This window comes from Drosophila hydei, unplaced genomic scaffold (assembly GCF_003285905.1).
Source record: "Drosophila hydei strain 15085-1641.00,03,60 unplaced genomic scaffold, DhydRS2 tig00000063-arrow-pilon, whole genome shotgun sequence".
NCBI lineage: Eukaryota > Metazoa > Arthropoda > Insecta > Diptera > Drosophilidae > Drosophila > Drosophila hydei.
In genome coordinates, this window is record NW_022045657.1 from 2,275,602 (window position 1) to 2,302,696 (window position 27,095).

Sequence of the window (27,095 nt, forward strand, 5' to 3'; positions counted from 1 at the left end):
TTGGCTTACCCTCTTCGATGCGACGTGAAGCCTCATCGATATCTGCACCAGCATCCTTTAATATCACATACATGAGCGGCATCAGCTCCCACGGATAACGAAACTTCTCTAACAGCTTCTGACAATAGTCTAGGAAAACATCCTGGCCTGCAAATGAAACAAACAAAACCGATTTACAAATGAAACTCGATGACATTCTCTCCAATCTCGCACGTTCTCATGACATTCAAGTATCCGCTTGTAATCGAATACAAAGTTCGGCATGGAAAGCCATAAACAACTTATCTGGGACCCATTCGAAATATCAACATAAATAAATAAACTCAAATTGGAGACGGAAAACGCAGCGTATACGCAACATCCATTGATATTCTCAATTTTCAGCTGCTTGAGCGGTTTTTTTTTAATTTTATTTTATTTACGACTCTCCAAATGATACCCCATTGAAAGGGCCAGACGTGGCTATGCTAAATGTAAACATGGCGGCAAAAACGTAGGCACAAAATGAAACCCAATACAAACGCAATGCCTGAAGCGTTCCCACTGCCACTTCGGGCTGAGATCATCAGAGGGGAAAATAGATCGGAAGATCTTGTCTTATCAGTACGAACTGTCTGAGCACGCAAAAGCGAAACTTTTGTGTAATAAAGGGTTTGAGTCATGCAAAAATGTTTTTACTATCGTTAGAAAGCTGCCTAGATGAAATGAATTCTTAGCTAGCAGGCGAGGTCTTTCTGTCTTAGCTCTATTTTATGCCTTTTATGTTATCTCAAAATTTAGATGCTTTCACTCTAAATGATCTAGCCTTTCTAAAAAGCCTGTAGAGATGGAAAATTCTAGACTATACTAATAAAAATATAATAGCTTAAAGTACAAAAATAATAATTATACAAATGGGAAATTCAATGGCAAATGCAAAAGTATATAAATGTTTCTTGATTATTCAGAAATATTATGTATGTGTATATACACTTAATATGTATGTCTATATACACTTAATATGTATGTGTATATATATATTATATAAATGTAACGGTTGCTCTAATTCGTCGCATTGCTGCTGGCAATTTCTAGTCCAATCTTCGTCAGCTGCTTCGGGTTTTAGTTGCGCTTCTATACGCGCTATGTTCACTTAATGCGCTGCCATTTTTTCTTTTCTTTTTACCTACATAGCAGCAGCACCAGCAGCAGCAGCACGAACAACAACAATAATTGGAAGAAGACCAACAACAACAACAACAACAGCTTGAACAAATGGCAGCTGCTGCGCTGCTGACGTCGTCGTCGTCGTCGTCATCGTTGCTGTCGTCGTCGGTAGTTTCCGTAGTAGGCGGAGCTTCATAGTCATTGGCTCGTTTTATTATGTTTCTCTCTCTTCTTTTCGCCTTTTATGTGGCTGTTGTTGTTGTTGTTGCTGTTATGTTGTATGCAACTGCTGCGCTGAGTAGTTGGCGCTGTGCTGTTGTTGCTGTTCGTGTTGGTGCGGCGCACGTTTTGCATTGGTGAGCGAAGTGCCTGTACGTGTGTATGTGTATGTGTGCGTGTGAAACGTGTTTTATACTTTGCGTGTGTAGCTGTTGTTGTTGCCCTTGTTTAGTTTACATAATTTGTGTTGTATACATGTGTAGTTATGTATGCATACATGCATGTATGCATATAAGTGTGCGTGTGCGTGTGCGTGTATATACACCGCTTGCACGCACTGGTTGCTCTTGTTGTTGTTATCTATAATAATTCTCGTTGTTGCTGTCTTTGTACGCTGCCATTTTTAATTTAGCAATTAAGCCATTAGCCATTGTTTTTTTTCTTTTATTTTTATAAGCCATTGGCTTAACTGCATTTTATGTCTAAAAATTATTTTATTAACCGCATATAAATTTAATAAATTGATTTATTGTTGCCGCAGCGTAACGAAATAAAAAACAAAAACCATTTGATTGGCCAATTAGTTAGACCACTTTTAGACAGGCTAAAACAATATGCAAAAAATTGTTTAGCGCTAATTGGATTTGACATATTAGGCAGTGAAAAATTCATATTTAAACGGATTTTATTTAAAAACTAAATGAGAAATTTATTAGTTTGTGTAATATAATTAAATAATATATTTATTAATTTTTAGATGATATGATTGTATGGCCACACAGATATATGGATTATTTCTTTATAACTATTTTTTCTGTCCAATTTCTGTCCTTTTAAATACAGCTCGAATGTAAAGGCTTATGTTCAACCTAATTGTAGATTCCTTACATCGATACCTATAAAAGTTATCTGAATATTTCAATTAATTTCTTGCAATGCGGGATGCAGCCCGCAGATGTGTTTGGACACGCCTATCTTATTGAATGGGTTGTGCAGTTGTAGCCAATTGATGCCACATCAAGTTGCAGCTGCAACAGTAACCGCCACTCCCATTTATGGGCGCACATTTACAGTTAGCCAGTAAACGATGCCATTAACGCGCATAAACGAGCTGCAACTCTGCGCAGCTATATATATATATATATATATATATATATATATATATATATATATATATATATATATATATATACATAGCATATGTATATCTGTTTTCTATATAGTTGGTTCGTTCTGCTGGTATTATTACTTTTATTACTGTGCCAAGTGCAGCTTACTCTCGACTCGATGCTCGCTGCGCGCTCTCTCTCTCACACTTTCTCTCTCTCTCTCTCTCTCTCGTTCTGCTGGCTCTCCTGCAGCCGAATCCTTTTTTGGTACAATCCAGCATCGTTCTGTTAGCATTTTTTTGCTCCTTCGTCCTCGTTTTTGTCGTCGTTTAAGTCGTTAGCAAAGTTTTTCATCGTCGTTTTTTGCGCCTTTTATGAGTTTGTATGCAATACGAAGTTGTTGCTGCCGCTCGTGTTGCTGCAGCTGCTCCTGAAGCGCATCACCCGCAGAATCCTTTATATACAAGTGCTTGTGCCTTAATGTGTGTGTGTGTGTGTGTGTGTGCACATAGTCTTGTGCCAATTGCAGGCATTACATTGCTCGGCCTCTTTTTCTTTTTTTATCTACATATATATTTTGTAAGTCCCGCCTTTGTTCTGACTTTGATAGGGGCTCCACTCTGCGCAGGTTGGCTTACTGTAGCACTTACACATATAGATTATATATATAGATAATAACATGGTTGAGCAGAGCTCACATTCATGTTGAGCAAATATTAAGGTCAAGCCATGAACCAAATAGAATTAATTATTTAGATCAATTGCAGACAATTTAAGTATTGACAAACAATTTAACAATTTTCACAATTGTTCATAAAATTTTATAAAAATATTTAAAATTTCAAGAGACAAAATCCTGGAAGTCCTGACAAGACCAAGTCTGTATGATGCATAGCGGTCTAGTTTTTAACTGAAGTTCGTCTCTAATTCTGCAAGCAGGTTGTAAAATTAACTTGGGCAATAAAAAGCGACTGGGAAATATTTTGATAACAATCTTTTTGTCTCAATGGGAAATTTACGGAAAATGCATGACTATGAGGAAAAGGGCCGTAAAGCAACGAAGTGGCAATATCTGAAAATATCTGTGGATTTGACGCAGCATCCGGTTAGATTTGGAGTCGGAGTCGGAGTCGGAGTCAGAGAGCTAGCAGCCGGCAAAGTCGTAAAACGTAACAACAATAAAAAATAATAAATCGAAATATCCACAAAATGGCAACTGAAAATGTGCAGCGCAAGAAGGAGACGAATTGATGCAAAACAGTTCCCTGCGAGCGAGCAATGTGGCAAATGAAGCAAACGGTGGAATGTCTACCGAATCATAGAGGATATTTCGACTTGCTCTGGACTTGGGGCACACACACACGCAAGCAATTGAAATGAATGCAGAGGAGAGCATGTTGGAGCGGGGGCAAAGCCTTTTAATGAGGCTTGTGGCACAGCAGACGCAGCAGGGAAAACTGATTAGGCGTCAAAGAATGACACAGCGAAGGCAGACGACGTAGATGTTTGCCCATTGTTTGCCATTGTGCAGTTGAATATCTAGCCATGCTTTAAAGGGTCATGCTCTCGATCAAGTTATCTGCTAGACAAAGAGGTTTGTGCACTGATTGAGTGATTGACTAGCAGCAATAATTACTCATATATTAAATAAGTTGATTTAGTAATTTATTGCTAAGCACCAAAATGCTCTTAAAAGGGCCAATGATTGATTGACTGATTGATTGATTAATCACTATATCCAGTCACTATATGATTAGTCACTATATCCGAAATGGCAAATTATATTTGAAGATATATATATTTATTTCTTGAATGACTGACTGATTGATTGGTTTTTTAATTGATTAAATAAAAAAAGCAAATGCTATCAGAATTCTGAAAGGTTTCAAGTCTGATTGATGCGCTTTAACTTTCGCAACAGCTAACTTGTTATGTGCTTTGATTGACTGCAACACTTACTCAGAGTATCTTGAAAATAAAAATATATAAAAACAGCCGATTATGAAAATTTCATTGAGTATTCAAATATCTGCGAAGGTATATTTGTAGTTGATTGACCAATCATGTTTGGCATGATGTATATAGAGCTTGAATGACTGACTGATTGATTCTTAAACTATGTGGCAAGACATGTGATTGATTGATAGGCTCCGCAATTGCAAAAAGCTTATTGACACGCCCAGATTGATTGTGTAAAGAAATGATTGATCTGATATCAAAATTGTAGCATTCGCTTTCAGTCAAATTTTATTGAACATATGTCTTATTTTATTCCAGTGATCCAGTGCTCTATCAAATCTAGCAAGAAATATACATATTTGCTAATCTACTTTGAACTAAATCAATCCGTAGAGGACAGCTAGTTCAGCAAGTTGCTGTTAAAGTTAAGTTCTAAGAACTGTTCAGCTTTATAGCCATTTTTATGTGAAAGGTGTAAAGTCTGCTTGGCGCAAGGTATTTGCTGGCTTTTCTATTTGGTATTCATTGGCTTGCACTAAATCTAGCAGCCACTAACGCTTAACATGGCTTTACCTGAGCTCCTCGCTCGTTGCTCGTTTGCACCAAAGCACTGTGCCCCATTTCGGGGCATACTTCCCCCACTTTCTGGGACAGTCGTTGTGCATTCGTCAAGGAATGCAGTAAACGCTAATAAAACTGCATGTCGCATGGAACGCTTTTTATGTTGGATTGGGCATAAGGATGTCACGCATCCTTGGCACCCGGAAGGCGGATGGCGGATGGCGGATAGCGCATGGCGGAAGTTGGCAATGCTTATCCTTTAGCTGCTTTTAGCCAACTTAAGCTTGTTAAGCTTGACACGAAAGCAGTTTTAATCTCAAAATTAAAGCGTTTGTAATTTACCAGCAACTTTACGACTTATATAGTATAAAGTAAAGTAAAAATGAAACAAAAAATACACTGGCTTTTGTCTTAATATCTGCATTGGCTGCCCCGTTAAAGCTTCTCCCTCTCTCTCTCTCTCTTTCTGTCTCTCTCTGTATCTCTGCGTGGGTCTCTGTCATTGTCATTTTCGTAATCGTCGTTGTCGACGTCGTCGTCGTCTTCTTGTAGTCGTAATTCACTTGAACTTGTAAAATGCTCTTGGCTGCTACTCGTGCCACACACACACGCACAGGCACACACGTTACCCCTACCCAACACCTGGGTATCTTTTCTAGCCCTTCCGTCAGTTTTTCACATTTTTCTTTATTTTATTATCTAAAATAATTTGTGTTTCACGTTTGCAAAATTATTATTTGTTGCTTTTGTTGTGTTTGTTTTTTATTTGAGTTGCACTTGTCGCTTGCCCCAAGCCAAGTTAAAGCATAAATTAGTGAAGATTAGAGAAGGCTATGCTATGCCTTGAGTCAGTTTCAAGCAGCAGCTGATTAACTTTTGTTAGGGTAGCGTTTCCATTGTTCTGTTATCAATTTGTAGACTTATCAACTGTATAGGCTTATAAAGTTATATATTAGGAGAGAAGCTGACAAACTGTCTTGATAAGCATTCAAAAAAGAGTTCAATATTGTAACGACTATGAGAGAGCGAGAGCGAAAAGGATATCATTCAGCTTGTACAGGATATTCAGGCAGCAATGCTTCCCAATTGCCAACTGCAAAAGTGCAGCATATGTCAAACATTTTGAAGCTTCTTGTAAAATATAAGACTATATATATATATATATATGTATATATATATATATGTATTTATATCTGAATTTATATTCATTTGATTTGCTCTTTGAATTTGGCAACTTTGTAAGTCGACGTAATTTATATGCATATGAATTATATAAAATATATCTAATTCTATATGGCCTTTGGCAGGTTGACGTATAGAATACCCTTGCCATATATTTCAGTTTTATCTAGGATATATCTAGAATATAGTGAGGGTATATTCTGAAAGTTAACTTGACAAAAAATTAAGGCTTTAAGCCAGTCCTAGTCATAGTTGCTGCTATCTAGTATATAAGTAAAGAAAATAATATTCTTTAAAAATATTAATAACTAATAAACGTAATCCAATTGCAGTGGGCTTTAAAAAGAGTCGCGTTCATATTAGCCAGTTCGAATTCTAGTCTCAAGGTCGTGCCATCAATGCAATAGACGCCAAGCAAACATGCCTTTGCACGCCTCCCTCTTTCCGTCGCCCTAAGCCTATGAGAACCTCAGATACGCTGACAGGGCAAACAATACAACTGCATGTGTGTGCGTGTGTGTGGAAATAGCCATCATCATCCGAGACATTTGCCACTTGCCAGCACTGGCAAACTGTTGCTACCACAAGTGCATACATGTGCGTATATACATATATATATGAAGTCCATACACTCTAAAAAAAGTGTGAGAAAATGAATGAAACTTTCAGATTATTTTTATCTACAAACAATGAAAACTTTTTCTTGTTTACTTTCTTTTTTCAATAATTTCTTGAATGAATGAAATGAAAAAATAGGCGATAGTGTTCTATATCTTCTTCTTCTTTTTTCCATTCTTGTGAGAGTATAAAAATGGAAAATTCAACTTCTTTGGGCATTGCCTAATCATCAGTCAGTCAATCAGTTTATCAATCAATCATTTGCTATTAATCGTTTAGCTGAAATTATATTTTACAAAATATATTCAGAGATACGTGTAGATTTAATCGGATACAAATAAAAAGAAAAGCAATGAATATATATGAATTATATTTATATATATATTTTTTTTGATTAGATATAAGTTGATGGGAGGATTCTTATTGATATGAAATCTCAACCCATTTTTGATCAGTATAATCTGATTTATATAATCAATACTATATATTTAGTATATTCCAGCAAATATAACTTTGGTTATAATCCCTTATAATCCATTTTCCTTTCGCTCAGTGTAATCTGCTTTATGTAGAGTATGCCTCTACCAACTACTCCCAAGCCCCTTCATTTTTGTGTTTTTTCAGCACGCTCGGGGACTACGTCAACTGTTTATGGATTACACGTGCCGGGCATGCCAACTCGCTTGTGTGTTGGTTCACAAGTACACACACACACACACTTACACACACATAATGTTGGCAACTCTGTCGGCGCCTGATAAAATATCAAAGGCAAATCATAATAATAACAATTTCATCTCAATGCCAAAATGATTCGAAATAAATAAATAAAATTCATATATGGCAAAAATCTATATAATTTCTATGAATATATATTATTTATATGTATATATATTTGTATTATAGTTTTAGTTGCAGCCGAACCATAAACCTGTGCATTTTATTGGCGGCGCAGTTAATTGCGTCAGTCAAATGTCAGGTGCCTACTTTTCAGCCATAATCAACGCTAATGTATACAATATAGCGGAGCTTATATAATATACGTTTGAAATGTAATACAAGTTGTACCAACTGTTCTTATTTGTTTGTTTTTGCAAACAAATTGTGCATAGTTTGTAGCTTTATATTAGGCAATTGACAACGGTTCACAGAAGTCGAACAATTGCTTCAGATGCAAATTGAACGACTAATAGATGCCCTGTTAAAGTTCGCTTCTTTACTTCAACTTGAGATTGACTAATTTCTGATTGATAATAATAATATCTTTGACATAATAACTTGGGATTAGAAAAATTTGAATTTTGATGAGATGTAACTGAATATTAATATATTTTTTTTCGTGTTTCAATAAACTATTTCAGTTTTATATAGATTTGTGGAGCTGACTCTGTCTATAGTTGATTGGAGTAAACTATTCAGTGGCTTCTCGAATTAGACCCTCAGCATTTGTGGGAGACTTAAGTGAAGTGGCAAGTTTGTTGGCAGCTGCTGCAAGCGCAAGATCTGCCATAAATAACGTCACAAATTGGCTTAGAATTGCAATTTATTTTTAGGCAACAGCCCAGAAGTGTTTGGCCACCACACTTCAATATAAATTTAGAAATCTCACTATGCCAAGGCAGTGTGCCATAAGATTCTGGACGATATCGCTTGATGTAAAATAATTAAGCATTGTTTTAATTTGGCAACAGTTTGTGACATGTCTTTCCTCCCACTCACTCGCTCTCTCTGTCTGTCTGTGTGTCTGCCTTTGTGAGCTGTCGACTGACACGTCGATGAAATGCATTTTCCTTAATACCCGCCCGCTGTCTCGTTGCCCTTGCGGCCGCTGGCACTTGTTCAAACAGCTCACGTTGCGCGAATTTCACTTTCAAATACACATGCGCCCTTATCACTTATCAGCCAGCAGATCAACAGTTGCACAAGGTGTTGTCAGCCCTCTTTTTCTGTCTGTGTATTTGCCGCAGTGCTTGGCTGCTTATCTATCCGCTGCCAGGGTTGCCAGGCGGGGCGCAGTTAGCAATGGGCAGCGCTGCTCTTTGGCTATGCACTGTAAGCCATGTAATCATTAGTTTAATATTGATATAATCTTTATTAGCTTAAAGTTTTAAGCTAAAAACTAATCTTTAATGTCTTATGTCTTTTCCTTATTAATTATTTAATTTAATGAAATTTAGTAAATTCGAATCAGAGTTGACTCTTCCATGGGTCCTAAAATTCGAATCTAAAATAAATGTAGCTGTATCAGGTGTTTGTCTATTGTGTACCTTTGTGGGCTTATTTTGATTATTCCATTTCGAATTCGGCAACTTTAAAACCCTTTACAACATACATATTTGGGTAATCATGCTAGACTTAACTTTTCGTAACTTTCTTTAATTTTCTTAGTGAATAATTTGTAATTATTGAAATATAATTATGCATCCTTGCTTAATTGCCAATTTCTTATTCATTATTATAAGTTCCATGTTTTTGCTGTGTATGTAGTAAGACTTCTGTATATGACATGGCTGCCCATTAAAGCCAATTGGCAATTGGCAATTGGCTGCAGCTTAAGTGGCCCACGGGCAAAGCTAATGTGCTTGAGCCAACTTCTAGCTACTGTTCGCTAACTAATTTCATACACAATTTCGATTGCTGGCGGCCCAAAGCAGCAGCCACATATTAGACACGGCTCTATTTGACGCAGTGGAGGACAGAGACGGACAAAGACCTTAGCGGTAATTCGTCTTATAGACAGACGCCAAATGCTTGCTAGACTGTGCCATCGTAAAACGTTCCTTTGCGCTTTTTACGAGCGCCCCAAAATCGTTGACGTTCACGATGACGACGTTCAACTTGTACAACAACAACAACAATAGCAACAGCAACAACAATTGCTGCCACATATGTTTATTTGTGCAAAAGGTTTTCCTACATTTTGGCATCGCCTGAGTTTGACACTCATAAAATTAAGAATGAAAAGCACCAAAAATATACGTTGATTTGTATACCCAGCATACACTTTGCTAAAAGGGTATATTAAGCTTAGCTAATTGCTGCCATGATAACTGAAGAACTGCAGAATAATATAAAGTATAAGACAGACTACGCACTTGACTTTCTTCTAGTTCTATCTAGTTTTTCCCATTGAAATTCTCGTTCTCTTGAAGTTAAAGTTGATCTATTAAGGGAGTTTGGGGTTTACAGCGCATCAGCCAGTCGAGCAGGCTTTTAATTTATACTTTCAGTTTTTACTACTTTCTGTTTTGTCTTTTTGTTGTTTGCTCTTTTATTGCCGCCCTTTACATTCGCGTTAATTGCTGTGGCTGTGATATAAATCAGTTGACGATGACGTCCAATCGTGTCCTTTGAAAGGACACTGCTTCACTCTGCCGATTGATTTGTGGCAGCGACCCAGCTCGCTTTGAAAAAATCTCATCGATTGGCTTTTGATCTGCACTTCGGTTGAGTTCTTGTATCATCGTATTATGTAAATTATTAATGCAGTGCTGCAAGGCACATAGCAGGTGGCAGGAGCCGGTGGAGCAGGCGATGATGGAAAGTTTATGGCAACACCTGTAATACTTGTATGCAATAAAGTGTGGTGGGTAGAGGATGACATATCACAGCTTCATCTCTTCATCACATTCAAAATTTCAACCATATCATTCAGAATTAAAGACTATATATTAATGTGCCTCATGAGCTTACGTTAGTGAACGAGGCTTAATAACTTATAACAATAATTAGATTTAATGTAATCTGCCATTATTCACGCATAGTTACGCAACAGCTGCTCGAATACTAAATGAAGCTAGTATGTGCGTTGGCATTAGGGGCAACTGACTGTACAATACTCGCTCACGCTGCAAAAGCAATTAGATTTACTTAGAAATTGAAAATGTTCGGTGTTATTTAATAGAGCAATAATCAATTATTTTTATTCTAAATTTGCCTGCCTTGAAACGTGACTATAAATTTTTTTGTCAAGTTAAGAGGAGGTCTACGGTTCAGGTATCAAATTGTTCGGCTCTAGCTTTAAAACTGTGCTAGATGCGTCGTAGAGTCGTATATATATATATATACATTTTAGTTGGGGAATGAATACATGAATATATATAATAAATTTCAAGTCTAAGGTCGTGATATCTCATTTAATACAACCATTTGATGTTGTAACCAGTTGACCAGTTGCCCAGTTGCCACGCTTCTTATAAGTTGGCAGCTTCCAAGTTGAGGGTATAGAGTTTCAAGTCTCAACCAATACCCTCTTTTCACTACATGCATAAGAATACGAAGAAACCAGACTGACGCGATTCAAGACAGGTCATAAAAACCAAATTTATAGAGCGTCAATCATATGATATCATTTTATGATAGCCAGCAAGATATGCGAATTAAAAAAAATCTTATTTTTGCTGCAATTGAGGCTGGCTTTAAATGTTGTTGCTTTGGCAAAAAATTACTCAAGACTTGCACAAATAAATTGCAAGCTTCAAATGACATAACCGACACAGAGTGCATTGTTAATAAATCAAAATTGAATATCGGCTAGCTGCAGGGCGCAATTGATATATGCGGACAATTAAAGATATAATTATGTCGCTTAATAAGTATATTTGGCTCGAGGCTTATCGAATTGTTGTCACATAAATTTGCCAAGGCGCTTGCAATGCCTTGGACACTATTTCTTGTGTACAACTCGGCGTATGCGTAATATGCAAATTATTGCCACCCCAAACACCCCGCCCCAAAAAGTGAAGCAACGACAACAACTCGCAAACCCGCAAACCTCAATGACCAAACAAGCATAAATTAGAGGCAATGCGCAGTTTTTGCACTTGTTGCCAGGGCGAAACTGACAAAGAGAGCGCCAGCGAGGTACAGAGTAGGCGTGCAATAGAGATAGAGAGTGAGAGCGAGAGAGAGATTGTGAGAGTGTGAGCAAATATTGCACTTACTGAGCGATTATAATAGAAAATTGCTTCCACGTGCCAACTGTCGTAGATAAGACGGGTGATGGCTGCAAGTGGGGGCTTTAGTCTACGACCACCAGAGAGCAGCCCCAGACAGCTGATGTGTGTGTGCGTAAGTGTGTATGTGTGTGTGTTTGCACACTAAACAAATGCATTCGACTTTGTCGTTAGCTTGCAATAATTTCTTTATGATCGCCCTGTCGGCATTTGTACTTTTATATACATACTCCTACATTTTATATTCGAAATGTAATTTTATGTTGTGTCTCTGTGGGAAAAAGCTTCTAGATTTATAAGAGGCTATAACAGTATATGATTAACTCTTTGACTGACCGATTATTACCCATCTGTAATCTGTATATCTATAAATATATAAAGACATTGTCTGACTAATTGTCATATGTATCATTATATAGAAAGTATATATAATCTTGATTAACTGATTGACTCGCTACTTTGCCTGATTTTATTGACACTCTAACAACTCCAGTGATTGATTCTAGTTCAAGATAAAATTATTTCAAATTCTACTGAACTTGATAAATATTTATGATAAATTACTTTCTATCTGAATACGATTGTCGTTATATGAAAATTTTACTTTTAAGTGAAATCGTTTTCAGCGCACTTTCAACAATTTTTTGTAGTAATATAAGAGATGCTTTACAGTTTGAGCAAAGTTTATTTTTTTTTGGTTTTCCAAGCGAACGAGTTAAGAATCAATTAAAGCTAAGCTAAAATTTTTATAGCTACTAGTCTTATAGTTCCAGGATTCAACGTTTTCTTTCGCAGATAAATAAGCAACGCTTATATCTTGTCAATTTTAATGTCTGTTGTCTAGGGTGTGAAAATGAATTTCCAATTGGTCAGACGTGTCTGCAGCAGTAGCAGGAACTACATATATATATATATATGTATATGGTCTCTGCTGTCTGGAGCTGACCAGCTGGCCAGAACTAAACAGGGCCCAGACGCTGAGCGGAGCTACGTGCTTTATTGTCTTATAATGTGGCGTGTAATTTGTATTGCCAGAGACTCGGGGCCAACAAATTGACATGCTGATAAAAAAGCTCATCAAAAAACAATGAAAATCAAATACACACACACACAATACACTCATGTGTGTGCAAGTGGCATTAAATTGTGCAAGTTTTTCTTGGCAAGAGAAATTCATTGCACTTCTCAAATATGGCACCGGCAATTTGTTGTGTGAAAATTGAATTCTTTTGAGACAAATATTTAATTCTTTTTTTTTTTTTTTTTCTATACTTATATAACAATTAAAATGGTTGAGCAAAGCTTTTGGCGGACAGCCCATTAGCTACGCGTGTGTCGCATATCCAAAGTTATAAATCTTTTCAGATTATTAAGTAGTTCGGATTGCGGCAAGATATAATAATTAGGATTAAAATATTTATATTAAATACTAGACTATAGTAAAAATATTAAAAGAGCACAACTAAAAATACTTATGAAAATATTATTTAATATAAGTTTTGCATTCCTATAATAATAATTAAATTAAATATTAGATATTTAAATGTTAAAAAATATAATAATTATGTCAATACTAAATAATTTGTTAATAAATTATTATTGAAGTAATTTTTCTTATATATATATATATATATATGTTATACAATTGAATTTTGTATAATTGCCGACAGTTCGAATCGTTCAAATAGTTCTAAAGGTTATTTAAATAGTATTGTAATAATCAATATGCATAGAAATTGAATTGTTATATATATATACATATATATGTATGTATTTACAATTTATTATATCTTAACCATTTCAACATTTTCCTATCTGTTTGTATTTGCATTTTGGCCCCGGGGGCCACTCTAGAGCCATGTGCGTTTGCCTTTTGCATATAGACGAATGTAAATAAAAATTGCGACATATATATATAAGTGGAATGGGTGTGTGTGTGTGTGTGTGCATGTATGAGTGTGTGCTTAAATATAACTGTAGATATGGAGAAGCAGTGCAAAACAATTCAAGTTCAAGGTGAGCAAAGCAAACGCTACACAGTGGGAAAATAAAGCGCTTAAAAATTTTTAATTTTAAAATAGAGAAATTTCTAAGAAATTTGATATAAACAAATATTATAAAATATTATTATAATATGCATATTTAAAAGATAGAGTTAAAGTTAAAGTTATTTATATATATTTTAGTTTCAGATCTTATAGGCACAGTGGGTAATATAAGTTTGCTTTTAGTTTTGTAAAATTGCTTATATTTTTATATATATATCTACACAACATATAATTAAATAAATAAATAATAAATATTTTAGCAATGCGAAATAGTTTATATCAACCACTGTGCCTGGACGCTGTTAAGCTAAAATATTGAAAAAAATATTTTTAAGCACAAAGTAGTATTGCACTATTTTTTTATTTACATACAGAAACTTGTTTTCTTTTTTCAAACATTAAAATTTTATTATTTTTCTGTCTGGTTGTTCTCGCACGTAAACAACTAAAATAATAAGTGAACTAGATATTATTATTTTATTATTGTACACTTCAAACTAATTTTAATTTAAATTTCTGAACGAAAAGTGGACTCTGTCAACCACTGTGCCCGCGTGTTGTCCTATCACAATAGCAATTTATATCCACAGCAAGACGTTGACTTCATAATGAGCATGATGATAACGCCAGTGATGATGACGGTGACGGCGATGATGATATTGTTGAAGAGCTGTTGATATTATGCAATATTGCGACTACATATGCGAGTATGCAGTATAACTGTACTATATATAAGAAATCATATCTTACATTGGCTATACTCAGCTAGCATTGTGGCCTACTTTGGACTGTGCGTCGTCGATATCCGGATTCGATAGTTTGTGTAAGGGTCAAGCATTACGAATAGATTTGCATGCTCAATTAGGTACATGGCCAGTTGGCGTGTGCTCGCATATATTATATAAATGTAATTCATATCAAATCAAATTCACTGAGAGAAAATGTGAAAACCTTTTGTATTTTGTCTTGCTGTTTGCTCAAGATTTATTTTTGACTAATCCCATGTCATATAAAATGTTGAAATTATAGGATCATAGATCCACAAAAAATTATAACTAAGGACTGTGATGAGCTTTTTTAGATATTTATTGAATATTCTACAAAACAACAGTCATGGTAGAGATGTTTCCTAAAGACGTATTGAATATATAAAAGAATTAACGAACTGAAGGATACTTATTTTCTCTTAGTACTAAACTACTAGAATATTTGAGATTACATGACTTAACCCCAAATAAATAAATAATAAATAAATAAAAAGTAAAAATAAATAAATAATAAATATGAACTTTATAAAACATTTCTTATATGCATATATAGTTATATATATTTTCGAAATTTTGAACAAACTTATTGCAATTAAACTACCTGAAAAGTCAGCTGTAGGTGCTTCGATTATAAGACTCAAGCATAAAGCCCAAAAGGAAGCGCTACAAAATTAAAACGGAACCCCATCTGGTGAAGGGGCAATCATGGCCAAGCCACAAGCAAAGCTAATTAAATTACTTCTTTTTTTTTGCTCAGCCGACAGGGTCTCAGGATCTGCTTCTGCTGTTCTGCGACGTAGAGTCCGTTCAATATCTGTGCAGTAGAGTAGAGCCGAGCAGCTTTGCGTTTTCAGCTGCGCGTTTCACAAAGTTACGCGCTGTAAAAATCAACTTAAAAAGACTTCACGTTGTTTTATGTTTTGACAGCACAACATGCGAAAAGAAGAGGAAACAACAACAAAGTTGTAAATTATAATTTTATGTTTGAAATCTCAAACCAATAATGTGGTTGAGCACAAGAGGAAGACAAAATAAGGGCCTAGCCGCAGAGGCTTGTCTCTAGCACCTAGCACCTAGCTAAAGGGATTGCCAATCCTTGCATTCAGCCATAAAGCGGCTAACGACCTTTGACATGACATAAAAAAAACAACACGTTTTTTTATTAAATGATACTTAGAAATGCGCCAAAGTTGATTACTTATAAGAATAGCTACAGGGATACAACACTAAGGCGCACGTTTCGTAGGCTTAAGAAAATTTGCCTAAGCAGTAAAACCTTTAGAGGTTTTTCTTATTATCTGCCGGACATGGACTCTACAGTTTCTTGCGTCGCCTCAAGGTTTCATCATAGCGAGACTATACTGTCTGCTGCGCTAATAATGTCATAAAAATTAAATAAGGAGGAATTGGCTTAAGATTGTACAGAACATATAGAAAACAAGTAAAAATTGGTTCAATGTAATCGACTATTTAATACTCTGTAATCAGCTTTCCTTATGTAACAAATAAACGGTTTCTTAAAGCTGAAAAGGACATAAGGATTAAGCAGTTCGGAGAAGTAGAGTCTGATTCGTGATTAGTCTTGATACTTTTCTATTGGGTCCTTAGCTTTTGTCTGATTTGGTAGAGAATTTATAATTTCCTTTAACTAATTGTTAAATTTATAAATTTGAATCAATGCTAAAAGCCAATACGCCCGTTCACAGTTTGCGAAAAATAAATTTTGAACTAACACTGTTTATGTCTCTCATCTGTGGCTGTTTGATATGCAACAAATATGCCCGTTTTCACTTTCAGCAAGGCGTATATAAAAGCAATAGTCAATTCAACAAAAATCATAAAACGCAGCTCAACTCGAGTCCGGGCTAACTCAGCTAAACTCAACTCGACTCAACTCAACTCGACGGAGCTCATTAAATGCGTCTGCGCAACGTAATTTGCCTTTGAGGCGCGCACGTTCGCCTCGCTGTGACTGCGATCGAACTTCCTTCATGGGCATGTTTTCTCGTATTGCTGCTCGTCGTTACACACCATATAATCTCACACATACACACGCACACACACAGGCACAATTTATGACTCGACGCGACATTTACAACTTTGATGCAAAGCAAAAGGCACAAGCATCTGAGAGAGTCTGAAAACTCTCTCGAAAAATGTGTTTGTTCGTATTGTAAAAATGTTGGAAAATAAATTAAAAATGCGCTTAAAAATTTGCGAACAGCATTCGCAGAGTCGTTGGCCACTTTTAATGGGCATTCAGCTGTGAGCATTTCGGTGTGTGGGCAGGCTCCGATTCTTGGCAAATAGCAAATTGTGGCCAATTTTAATGATGGCAACAAAAACAAATAAATTGTTTAAGTAGTTGCTGTTTAATAGCCATGTCCATTCCGTGCGAATGCCAGCGCTAGCCTTAATATACTTATGTATAAAAAAAGAAAAGCATTCATTACTATACTCTGCCTGCATATGCAGTCGTTTAATAACACTGGTAAGATTCACAAGAAAAGTCAGAAAATAGCTAGAACAAAGTCTCTTTGTTATATCATTTTTATTGATGTTAAGTTTGATTATTGATCACTTACTTTGAAATTAATGTAAAGCAAAGTTTATTCGTAATAAAGTTCGTCATTTACCAACACTGGACAGTACACGAGTACTTCAGACAGATTTGTATAAAGTTAAGTTTTATGAAAGCCTAGTTTTAGGTAAGAGCATATAATTAACCAATACTTAAGCATTCTGTCATTAGTATACGTTAACCAACACTGATAATTTTTTCTGGTTGAAGTTCGCTATTTATATTTCAATGAAAAGTAAAAAAAAAGCTAAAGCAAATATGTGCGAGATGCTCATATATGAATCATTAATACAATGAACCGAACCAGTTCCTGCCTGAACCAGTTCCTGCCTTAGGCCAAGAGACCTTACCCACAACCGGAATATGATATGAACCTGAATGTGTGGCTGAGCCTGAACCAGCCTCAAGCTCATTTTCAATCTGAATATTATACCTAAATAACTAAATCTTAACCTAAACATCAATTTTAATATGAAACTAAGCCTGAACTTGTACCAGAATCTGAACTTAATCAAACACTGTTTATGTTTAATATAGAAATATGTATATATTTTCAAGAGCTTTGAGAAAATATTTCTCTAATTAGTTTTTTGAAAAAATTATTTAAAATTATAAATACATTTTTGGGTTTCCAAGTTGCTGCAGATAACTGCTTGGGCAGCCCTCTTTGCCCATTGAGAGTTTCCATTCACTTTTGAGATACTTTTAGGAGCATTTTATGGTCCGTTTTTAGGGGCTTTGAAAAGCTGTTTAAAGCGTAAAACAGACTCGAGCTGGAATAGAGCTCTCGTGCGGTCAATCGATGTAATTTTCCATTTCCATTTCAATTTGAATTTGAATTTAAAATTTACATTTGCTGCAACAATTTGAGCAGCTTGTGAAATTGAAATGGCAACAAGTTTTTAATGAACCCAAATGTGAATGTGACCGAGCGGAAGCTGCGAGTGACAGCTGAGGGCGCGTGCTCCACTGTGGACCCAGAATTAAATGCATTTCATTTGCACACGCAAAGCCTTTGGCCATGTGCAGGGCTCTGGCTCGTGTGCCAAATGAAAAGTTGCGGAAAGGCAAAGCACACCTTCAGCTGAACCTCAGCATGAATCATTTGGCATCTACTTAGTTGCACGACCAGTTCCAATTCCAATTCCAACTCCAGTTCAAACTCGAGCACATGAACTTGAACTAGTATAAAAACTATTTAACATTTATGATGCCACCACCTAATGCTGCTGTGCAAACCTGTCCAAAACCTGACAGGCCTTTGACATGTGAATAATATAAGTCAGGAACGGCTTCCTCGAGCCGCTAGCGTGCTATACATATTTATGAATGGGCAGTGGCAATTATGCTAACTATAAATATGCATGTTCCTGCAATTATTTATTATTTCGCAAACTTTTTTACAATTTGTAGCCAGCTAATTGGTTCTTGTGAGCAACAAAATGATGTGCCTAACGACGTCTTACATTAAGAAACTGTCTTGCATTATGAATTCAATCAGAGCTAAATATTGGTTCGTTTTACGAGGCATCATGGAACGATTTCAAATTTATATTTACTGACCATAAAAAAAAAACTATTCTTAATCCGATTCAAAATACTTTTTATTCACAAATAATAATAAAATATGTAATAACAAATGGCCAATCTAATATAAAGTATTTGCATATTTTGATGATGTTTCCAGCATTCTATTGCCCCCACGCCACCTGGTGGGGTATGTCAACCCCCACTTAACGGGACAATTGTGAAATTGTGCATATGTTTGTCATGGACTGAAACTCATTTGGACTCAATTGGGCGCAGCTTTAATTCGATGAGAATATATAGCTAATCCCAGATCCCAGAGTGTGCGTGTCTGCGTGTGTGTGTGGCTAGGAATGCAAACGGCGCGACTGTTTTTGCAACCGGTTGACCGTCATTTGACGTTGGCTTTTATAAGACTTGTCTGTAAACAGCTGATCGCTGTAACAATTTCTCAGCTAACTGGAAAGACTCATATATATATATATATTTATTTATATATGTATATATCCACGTGTGTTTGTTTGAAAAAACCAGACTCTCAGTCCAGACTTTGCCTAGACTTGAAGTGGGCTCATTAATAATATGAATTATTGACCAGATACTTGTATTTTCTTTCTCTCTCTCTCTCTCTCTCTCTTTCTATTGCTATCTTGCACTTTGATTGTTGTAATTTAAAACTTTAGTCATAACTACGTGTGGCTGCAACTTTGTCGTTGGCTTGTTGCTGGAAGAGCATTGAACTGATTTATTTGTATAAATAATATAATTATGGACAACTTACTTTGTACTAAAGCTATACTAATCTCTGTTTAAGAAGCTAAGACTAGCCACGCGTATGAATAGATTACTAAAACTGAAACTAGTTATCAGCAATGAATTTAATATGAACTAAATATCTCGAACTATTCAATAGTTTGCATGTGTATAAAACGGGTATATCAGAACCCGGAATTTGTAATATATTCAAAAACTTTCGCAAAATCTGTATAAAATATCTATAAAAATAAGAAATATATATATTTTTATACAAACTGGAAAATAGAAATAAAAAGCTAATTAAAAGCAGGCTCAGACAACTCATAGAATACCACGCTGTAATTAGAACCCTGAACTTGGTTTAGATGTACAGCGAAATAACCTCCTAAAGGGCTGCACGATATAAATATCGAGCTGTAAGGCCTTAGGCATAGAACCTAAAGAACTTTATTCACGCCGGCAATTAGAACCGTGAACTTTATAATAAATTTACCACCAAGACGCTGCATTGTGCTGATTGCAGCTTTTGCTTTGGCTGCTTCAGTTGAACTTGTTGCACTGCTAATTGACATGTTGCATGCCACACGCCGCTTCTTTGTTGGCTCTCACTGCCCCATTTGCCTCGCCAAACTTTGTTTACATTTGCGCAGACACGCAATTTATCGTCATATGGCCGATAAGAAATACTTCAACTGCAACTGCAGCAACAGCAACAGCAGCAACTCGGCCTGAGGCAGATTTATATGTACGCCTGAGCCCATATTTATGGTGGGTATCTGCCAGACAGGGTGCTAAGTACTTAGTTTATTATCGCTTCTATTATTCGCCAGCTGATGTCCAAGATTTATGGCTGCAGCCGGTTACAAATGTGGGTTAACTAACTTAGAAGCTTAGAAGATCAGAGTTCATAGAATATATTTGTCTAACTCTCGATAAAATACGATCAATTTTGGTATTGAGCCTGAGTATACAAAGTTGTTGTGGAAGATTTTCTAATTATAAAAACATCTTAGAAGTTCGCTGCATAATAGGAGTAGCTCGAGCTCATAAAGTGTTTATACGGCAGATCGTTATGACCAAGCCAATCGATGAGTATATATATGTCTATTTATTTCTAAGAACACTTTGCTCTTAATTATTGAATCTGTGGATAGGTCCAACTGTATCATATGCTTATATATCGTATGACTTTCCTAGAAATCAATGCTAAGCACTTAAGAGATAAAAAGAGTTAAGAATATATAAATAAAAAATCTTACCAAGAAATCTTGAAAAGCAAAAATGAATAACTTTTATTATTCAAGATTTCTCTTTATCTAGAGAAAGATCATTATGAATAGACATTACTCTCTGGAACGTTGTCTTCATATAAAACTGCAATCATTCTGCATAGAGCTTTTATATTATTTAATAGAAGAATTCTTTCCAGAAGGCTCGACAATCTTTAAAGCGAGTACTCCTTAATGACTTTTCTCTTACAGACAAATGAGTAATTGAGTAATTGAGTAATATAATATAGATTAAGGCAACAAAATGAAGTAATATAATATAGATTAGTTTGAAGATTGCCTTGCGCGCTCGCTTCTAGTATAATTAAATGTAGATGCAGCGTCGTTCATTCAAATCAAGCTCTATATAATTAGGAAGCATTACAAAACCATAAAGTAAAGACCCGAATTGGGTTATCCTCTTCCAAAACGGAGCGCCAAGTGGGCAGTTTGCATTTTTGCCACGCGATTTAAATCAATTAGACTGAAGAAGAAAAAAACAAGCTGAAAACAAGTTGGCTGATTGTTACTCCGGCTTAAGGAGCACTTGCATATCATTATGATAAGTTGATGGATAATTTTATGTTCAGTCTCTGAGCGCGAGCACGCAAAATGTTATGGAGTGTAAAAGGTGTGTTTGGATCAAAGAGCCAACAGCATGGGTTCAATTCAGCAGCTGGTACATCTTTGTCAATATATATAACACATATATAAATATATATATTTATATATATATTGGTATATAAATATATATTTACCATTGAGTGTAGGTAGAGGCCATGGGCCAGGCCCTTGGTCTCGTCTAGACTAATTTTCTGCTCATAAAAGCAACTTTAATTGCACAAAAAACATGTTTTTATAGTTTCAAGCTAAAAAAAATGCTTTTGTTTTTGTTTTCATTTTGTGTCTTATTTTTTTTTATAATTTTTTCTTTCGAGTAGTCAGTTGTTATTGGGATTGCTTCTGACCAGATGATTAAACAGCCATAAGCCGGGCTTTTAATAAAGCGCCGCCAAAAAGTATTAAAAAGTAATGCCAACATATTAGCTGGAAATCTCATAAATTATGCAAGGAAATGACCTGTCAGCTCTTCTTCTTCATCTTCATTTCCATCTTCATCTTCATCTTCATCTGCTTCTGCTCGTTTGTTCTTCGTGTGGCCTGCTGCAGTTCGATTTTGAGCCCTGGCCCGCCCCAGAGCACAATTCTACCAACTACTACAAAATATGGCTGACATTTGAAGTGAAATCGAAAATACAACAACAAGAAGAACGAGGAGTAACAAAAATACATTTTACAGCTTCATTTTTACGAGCGTAGCAAAGTTTTGTTGCGGATTTTCTGTCGAAAAAAAATAAAGAAGAAGCAGATGAGAGACGCTACGAAAGTTGAGGAAGCTACGAGATGAAGCCGCGCTGCCCGCCTTGATGAGAGCCCAGAAATTAGCGCAAGCGCATTAAATTAATTAACTGAAGCCAAAGTCTATCGATTGGCGAACCACTTGACGTTTACTATTTAACGATTCGAGCCCGTGACGGCGACCCCTGAAACCCTATATACTAACTGCAGATCCATAGAACCTTGCAGCCAAGTTTTACGATTGCTAAACTACTTGGCAAGCCCCTGGTAAAAAGTCAAATAGCGCATTCACATAATTACAGACGCTGTTGCAGTTGCAGTTGCATTTACGTGACTACGAATAGAATAGGGCTTAAACTGTCGACGAGGGCTACGATTCAAATTCTAAATTGAGCGGAATACAGAGTGAGAAAGAGAGAGGGAGAGAGGCGGAGGAGTAGAGCAGCAGGAGTCATATAGACGTCTCAAGAACTTTATATGTTCCTCGAATTTGTTGTTGCAAAAGTAATTGAAATTATTATTAAAACTAAAGAGAAAAGAACTTCAGGTATTTCAGTTCTCTCTTGATAAGTAGCCTATTCCTTTGTTCTGAACTTATGGCAATGCGAAACAGAAGATTTGCTTGTTTCACTGCCTACACTTATCGCTCTACCCATACATTGATAGTTTCCTATCTAACAAGATAGTTAGTTTGTGGATGATTCACAGTTGGGAGTTGTGTTAGAATTTGCTACAAATCCACATTTGATCCTATAAATATTGATTGGTAAGTTTTGAACTTAGTGTTTTGTCATTGAATTTTTTCCAATTGAATCATTTTTCGTCAACTAGACTTCAGCTTAAGCCAACTGCACTTACTGAACTGATATATAAACCTCTTCTAATTTCTTACTTTTATTTATATCTTTTATTCAAGCCATTTGCTAGACATAGTTTGATTTGTTTCTACTGGAATATCTTGTTCATCTCTCTTTACCTATATTTATCAAAAGGCCTTTATATCTGTATCTCTGTATCCATTTATATCTATATTACAATCACTTAGCCCGATCACAGCTATAGCCATTTGTCTGCAGACAGATAACACCTGTCTTGAAGTCTATGTCGCAGTCTGTCCAACAATGTTGCTGGCCATAAAATTAGTGTCAGTTGCTTGGCACTTAGCCTTGTCGTACGCCTCTTTAGGCCAGGTTCGCAACTCTAATTGCTGATCGCACAGCATGCATACAAATCCTGATTTAAATTGCAGACAAGTGCACGGCCGTCTGGGCTGTCAGTTCTTTGCTGAATGAGCATTCATCATATAACATTCAGCAGGCACGCAGTAATTTCACAGCACATTTCATTCGCAAGATAAGTCCATGATTACCAGCCGGCCTGCAAACACAATGCAATGTATAAAGGGGCGATTCGACCCCGGGACAACACACAAAAACGGTAGCCAAAGCTTGACGCTTGGCTTGCGCCCACGGTCTCGGCTCTGCTTTAATCTGTCGAATGGACCTTGTGCTGCCTGGCCTTGCCTTGTCTAACCCGTTCGACTCAAACTTGTTGTTCAGTTTGAGCCTCGTTCTTCTTTTTTTGAGTTCGAGTTTTGATTCTTGTGGCAACTAAGTAGCACTTCACGTTCATTCAGCTTGCTGCCTATTCACTCTCTAGAGCCTCAAAGGAGAGACCACGCGCCGAGCACTTGGCATCAGCGTTGGCTCTGAGCGCCTCTTCCTCAATTTTGTGTGCCACAAATTTGACTTGATTTCGCAGCTAATTTTACAGATCTCGCTACAGACACGGAGTGCACGTGCCACAGCTCTGTCTGTCGCAAATAGTTGTGACTTTTAGCTATTTTTTATTATTATATTATTAGTATTATTTAAGATATATATATATTCATATACATTTTTAAAGTAATTAAACATTTAAATTTATTTGAAAATCACTTTTCTGTATCTGCTTTACATTGAATCGAATCTGTTGACAGCTGCGATGCGGCAGAATAATTGATTATCGCATATAAGCGTGACCATGGAATTGGCCTTTCTCGCACAGTAAACAATTAGTGGCACATTTTTTTCGTGAGGCACAGGCTGCCACTGCCTGTTGGCAGCTGTCCAGAGCTGTGCCCCATGCCTCTCGGCAGTCCGAGTCGTCTGCAACGCTAAACAACTGCAACTTGATTAGGCCTGTTGCAGGCTACACTGGCCACCGGTCCCTCTCGATATACGTACGTGATGTCGAGCCATTCTCCATTAGTGATTGCTTTGTCGTCTCTCTCATGAAGTGACAAAACACTTAGTTGTCAGACTGAATGACAACATCGGCTGTCTGCCAAATCCTTCTGTAGTGGCCTGTTCTGTTCTGCATATCTTATAAATGAGGTGGAAACTTCAAATTAACTGAGGAGATGTTATTCTCAAATCTTTTGATGACATTTATATTTTATATGTATTTGAATCTGAGTATATTATTATAATTTTCAAGCATCAGAGCATATGTGCTTAGTAAAAACTAAAACTGGAACAGATCTATTTCGAAATATTTTTAGTAAGAAGTACTTTTGAGGGGTCTGTAAAATACTTTGTTATTTCATAAAGAGCATTAAGTTAACTGCAAGTACTACTTCTTATCTTAAGGAGAATGTAGGGGGCACACAATATCTCTGGACAAATAAGGAACCTATTTTACAATAGAAAGTTAGAGAGCCGAAGAAAAATATTTGCAGCTGCCTGAAAATCAAATGAATTTGTTTTGATCTGCAGTTTACATACTATATATGTACGTATATACATATTTAGCAAATATATTTTTTGCGCCTATATATTAGAATATTTCATATATTGTTTGCCTCAGGTTTTGTTATTATATTTCCCTATGCACTAATTTCGATATGTTACTGTTTTACTATTTATTATAGAATGGGTCTGGCTTATATTTTTGGTATTATTTTTATAGATATTATTTTTAATTTAATTTAAGAATTAAAATTATTTTTTAATTTTTATTATTCATATTATAAATATTTATCATTGATAGCACCTTCTTTGACTGAAGACATTCCTAATTCAGACAAGCCTGTAATTCGAGCTGCGATTAAATTCATTAGCTTGATCATATTTTGGGATAAAGCTGCTGACCATAAGATCAATTCGCTGGCATTATTTAATATAGCCAATATAGTCTTCATAAGCCAGTATTTTTCGACTGGATTACATTTAATTGTTATTATTATTTTCCATATTTTATTAATAAAAAGTTGATTACTATTTATATTGGCTCTATTATTTTTGATTTTGACTATTGCTATGAAGCATGTTATAGGACATTCCACTAGACCAAAGTAGAAACTCAACATAATAAACTCAATCACATTTCATAAAATTTTTGGGTTTTGATAAAGGTGAACTATGGATACCATTCTTGATCCTTTAACTACGTTGTGTATGATAATTGAATCATTGATCTTATGCTGAGACACTTCCACATCTCAGCTTCAATATGTATGAGAATCGATTGCTTGGGCACTTACCGAGTGGCACATTCTTGCGTGTGCTGGATACGGAGATGGGCAGCACGGCGTTGCCTGATGTGGACGATGGCGATGGCGATGAGGAGTCGCAGGAACCCTCCAGCGATTGAGCGGGCGTTGGCACCGTCGACATGTGATGATCGGCGCTGGTGATGACGCTGATGCCGCCGCTGCTGCCAGCGCCAGCTGCGCTGCCGGAGACGCTGCTAGAAGCAGCTGCTACATTGCTGGAGCTGGCGCCACCGCCGCCGCCGGAGCTGCTGGTGGCTGCGCCCACGCTGCCGCCATGATCGCTGTGCGAGGGAGATCGAAGCGCTGCCTGATGGGGTGGCTGCTGCTGTTGCTGTTGTTGCTGTGGTTGCTGCTGCTGCTGGTGGTGCTGTTGGTGATGGTGTTGTTGCTGCTGTTGCTGTTGCTGCACCACTGATGCTGCAGCTGCCATGTGGGCGTGATGTACATGTGAGTGAGCATGGGCGTGGCCATGCAGAGTGCTCGCCGTGCCATTGTGGCCACTGCTCAGATGCGATTGTGGCTGAGGCGGTGGTGCGGCTCCTGCCGCTGCCGCTGCAGCTGCGGCCGCTGCTGCTGCTGCCTGCTGGTGGTGCAGCACATGGCCGTGATGCCCGTGACCGTGATGCGCATGGGCGTGGCTGTGGGCGGCATGCACATGGTGATGATGGCCATGATGACTGAGCAGCGCCGTTGTGGAGCCCGTCGGCGGCGGCACCTCGTGCATATGAAGCGAGCGTTGCTCGTCCTGCGCCTGGGCGCGACGCAGCGCCGTCTGTAGCGCCATTACACGCTGCCTGTCCGCTGTCAAGCGACACTTTTCGCAGGTGCAATAGCGGTACTTGCAGTACCGTTTGTGACCCTTCAAGGTGATCTTTAGGCCGTGATTGCGACAGCGCGCACAGTTGGGTGGTGTGCGTGGGGATATGGAGCTGCCGCTGGAGCTGGAGGCGCCGCCACACACATCATTCTTTGAGTCGATCATGTCCGAGTCGGACATGGTATCGCTGTTCCAGTTCTCCTCAGAAACCATGCCAGACGCACTCGCTCTATGAACTACCTTTCAATGTCTGGCCGTAATCCGAAGAAATTGTTAATTCAATTGGCCTTTTTCAATTTTCAAGCCCAGCAGCCAGAAGGTAGCATTTTTTGATTGAATTTTATTAACTTATTATTATGGTTGGGCTTTTTTGTTTAATTAATTATGTGGTTATTGATTTTAATACGTTTACAAATTTATTTAAATTGATCTGAAGCTGTTTTAAAAATGTTATTTAATAATATTGAATAGATTATGTATTTATTATATTTCTTTTAAGTTAAATGTGGATTAAGCTAGTTATATGTTTATTTATTTTTAATTGTTAAAATATTGTTAAATATTTTTTAGTTTCCTTTAAATCCAAAAATATGTTTTCCACTATTTGAAATATTTAGTTAAACTTTTATATATTTTGATGAAAATTTCAGAATTGTTGCCTGCAAAGAAAAAAAAAATGGAAAATGTA

At 36.7% G+C, this 27,095-nt stretch overlaps 1 protein-coding gene across 2 annotated transcripts in view; it reads right to left on the reverse strand.

The window, feature by feature from the left end:
* Window positions 1-26,759, reverse strand: part of LOC111604908 (protein doublesex) — a 32,353-nt gene extending 5,594 nt beyond the window's left edge. For both annotated transcript variants that reach the window (XM_023323150.2, XM_023323151.2), the window contains exons 1-2: window positions 25,579-26,759; window positions 10-147 (exon numbers count right to left, since the gene is read on the reverse strand). In XM_023323150.2, coding sequence (XP_023178918.2) covers window positions 10-147; window positions 25,579-26,620 — 1,180 coding nt within the window. In that variant the 5' untranslated portion in view covers window positions 26,621-26,759. The remainder of the gene's footprint in view (window positions 1-9; window positions 148-25,578) is intronic.
* Between the last annotated feature and the right edge of the window lie 336 nt (window positions 26,760-27,095).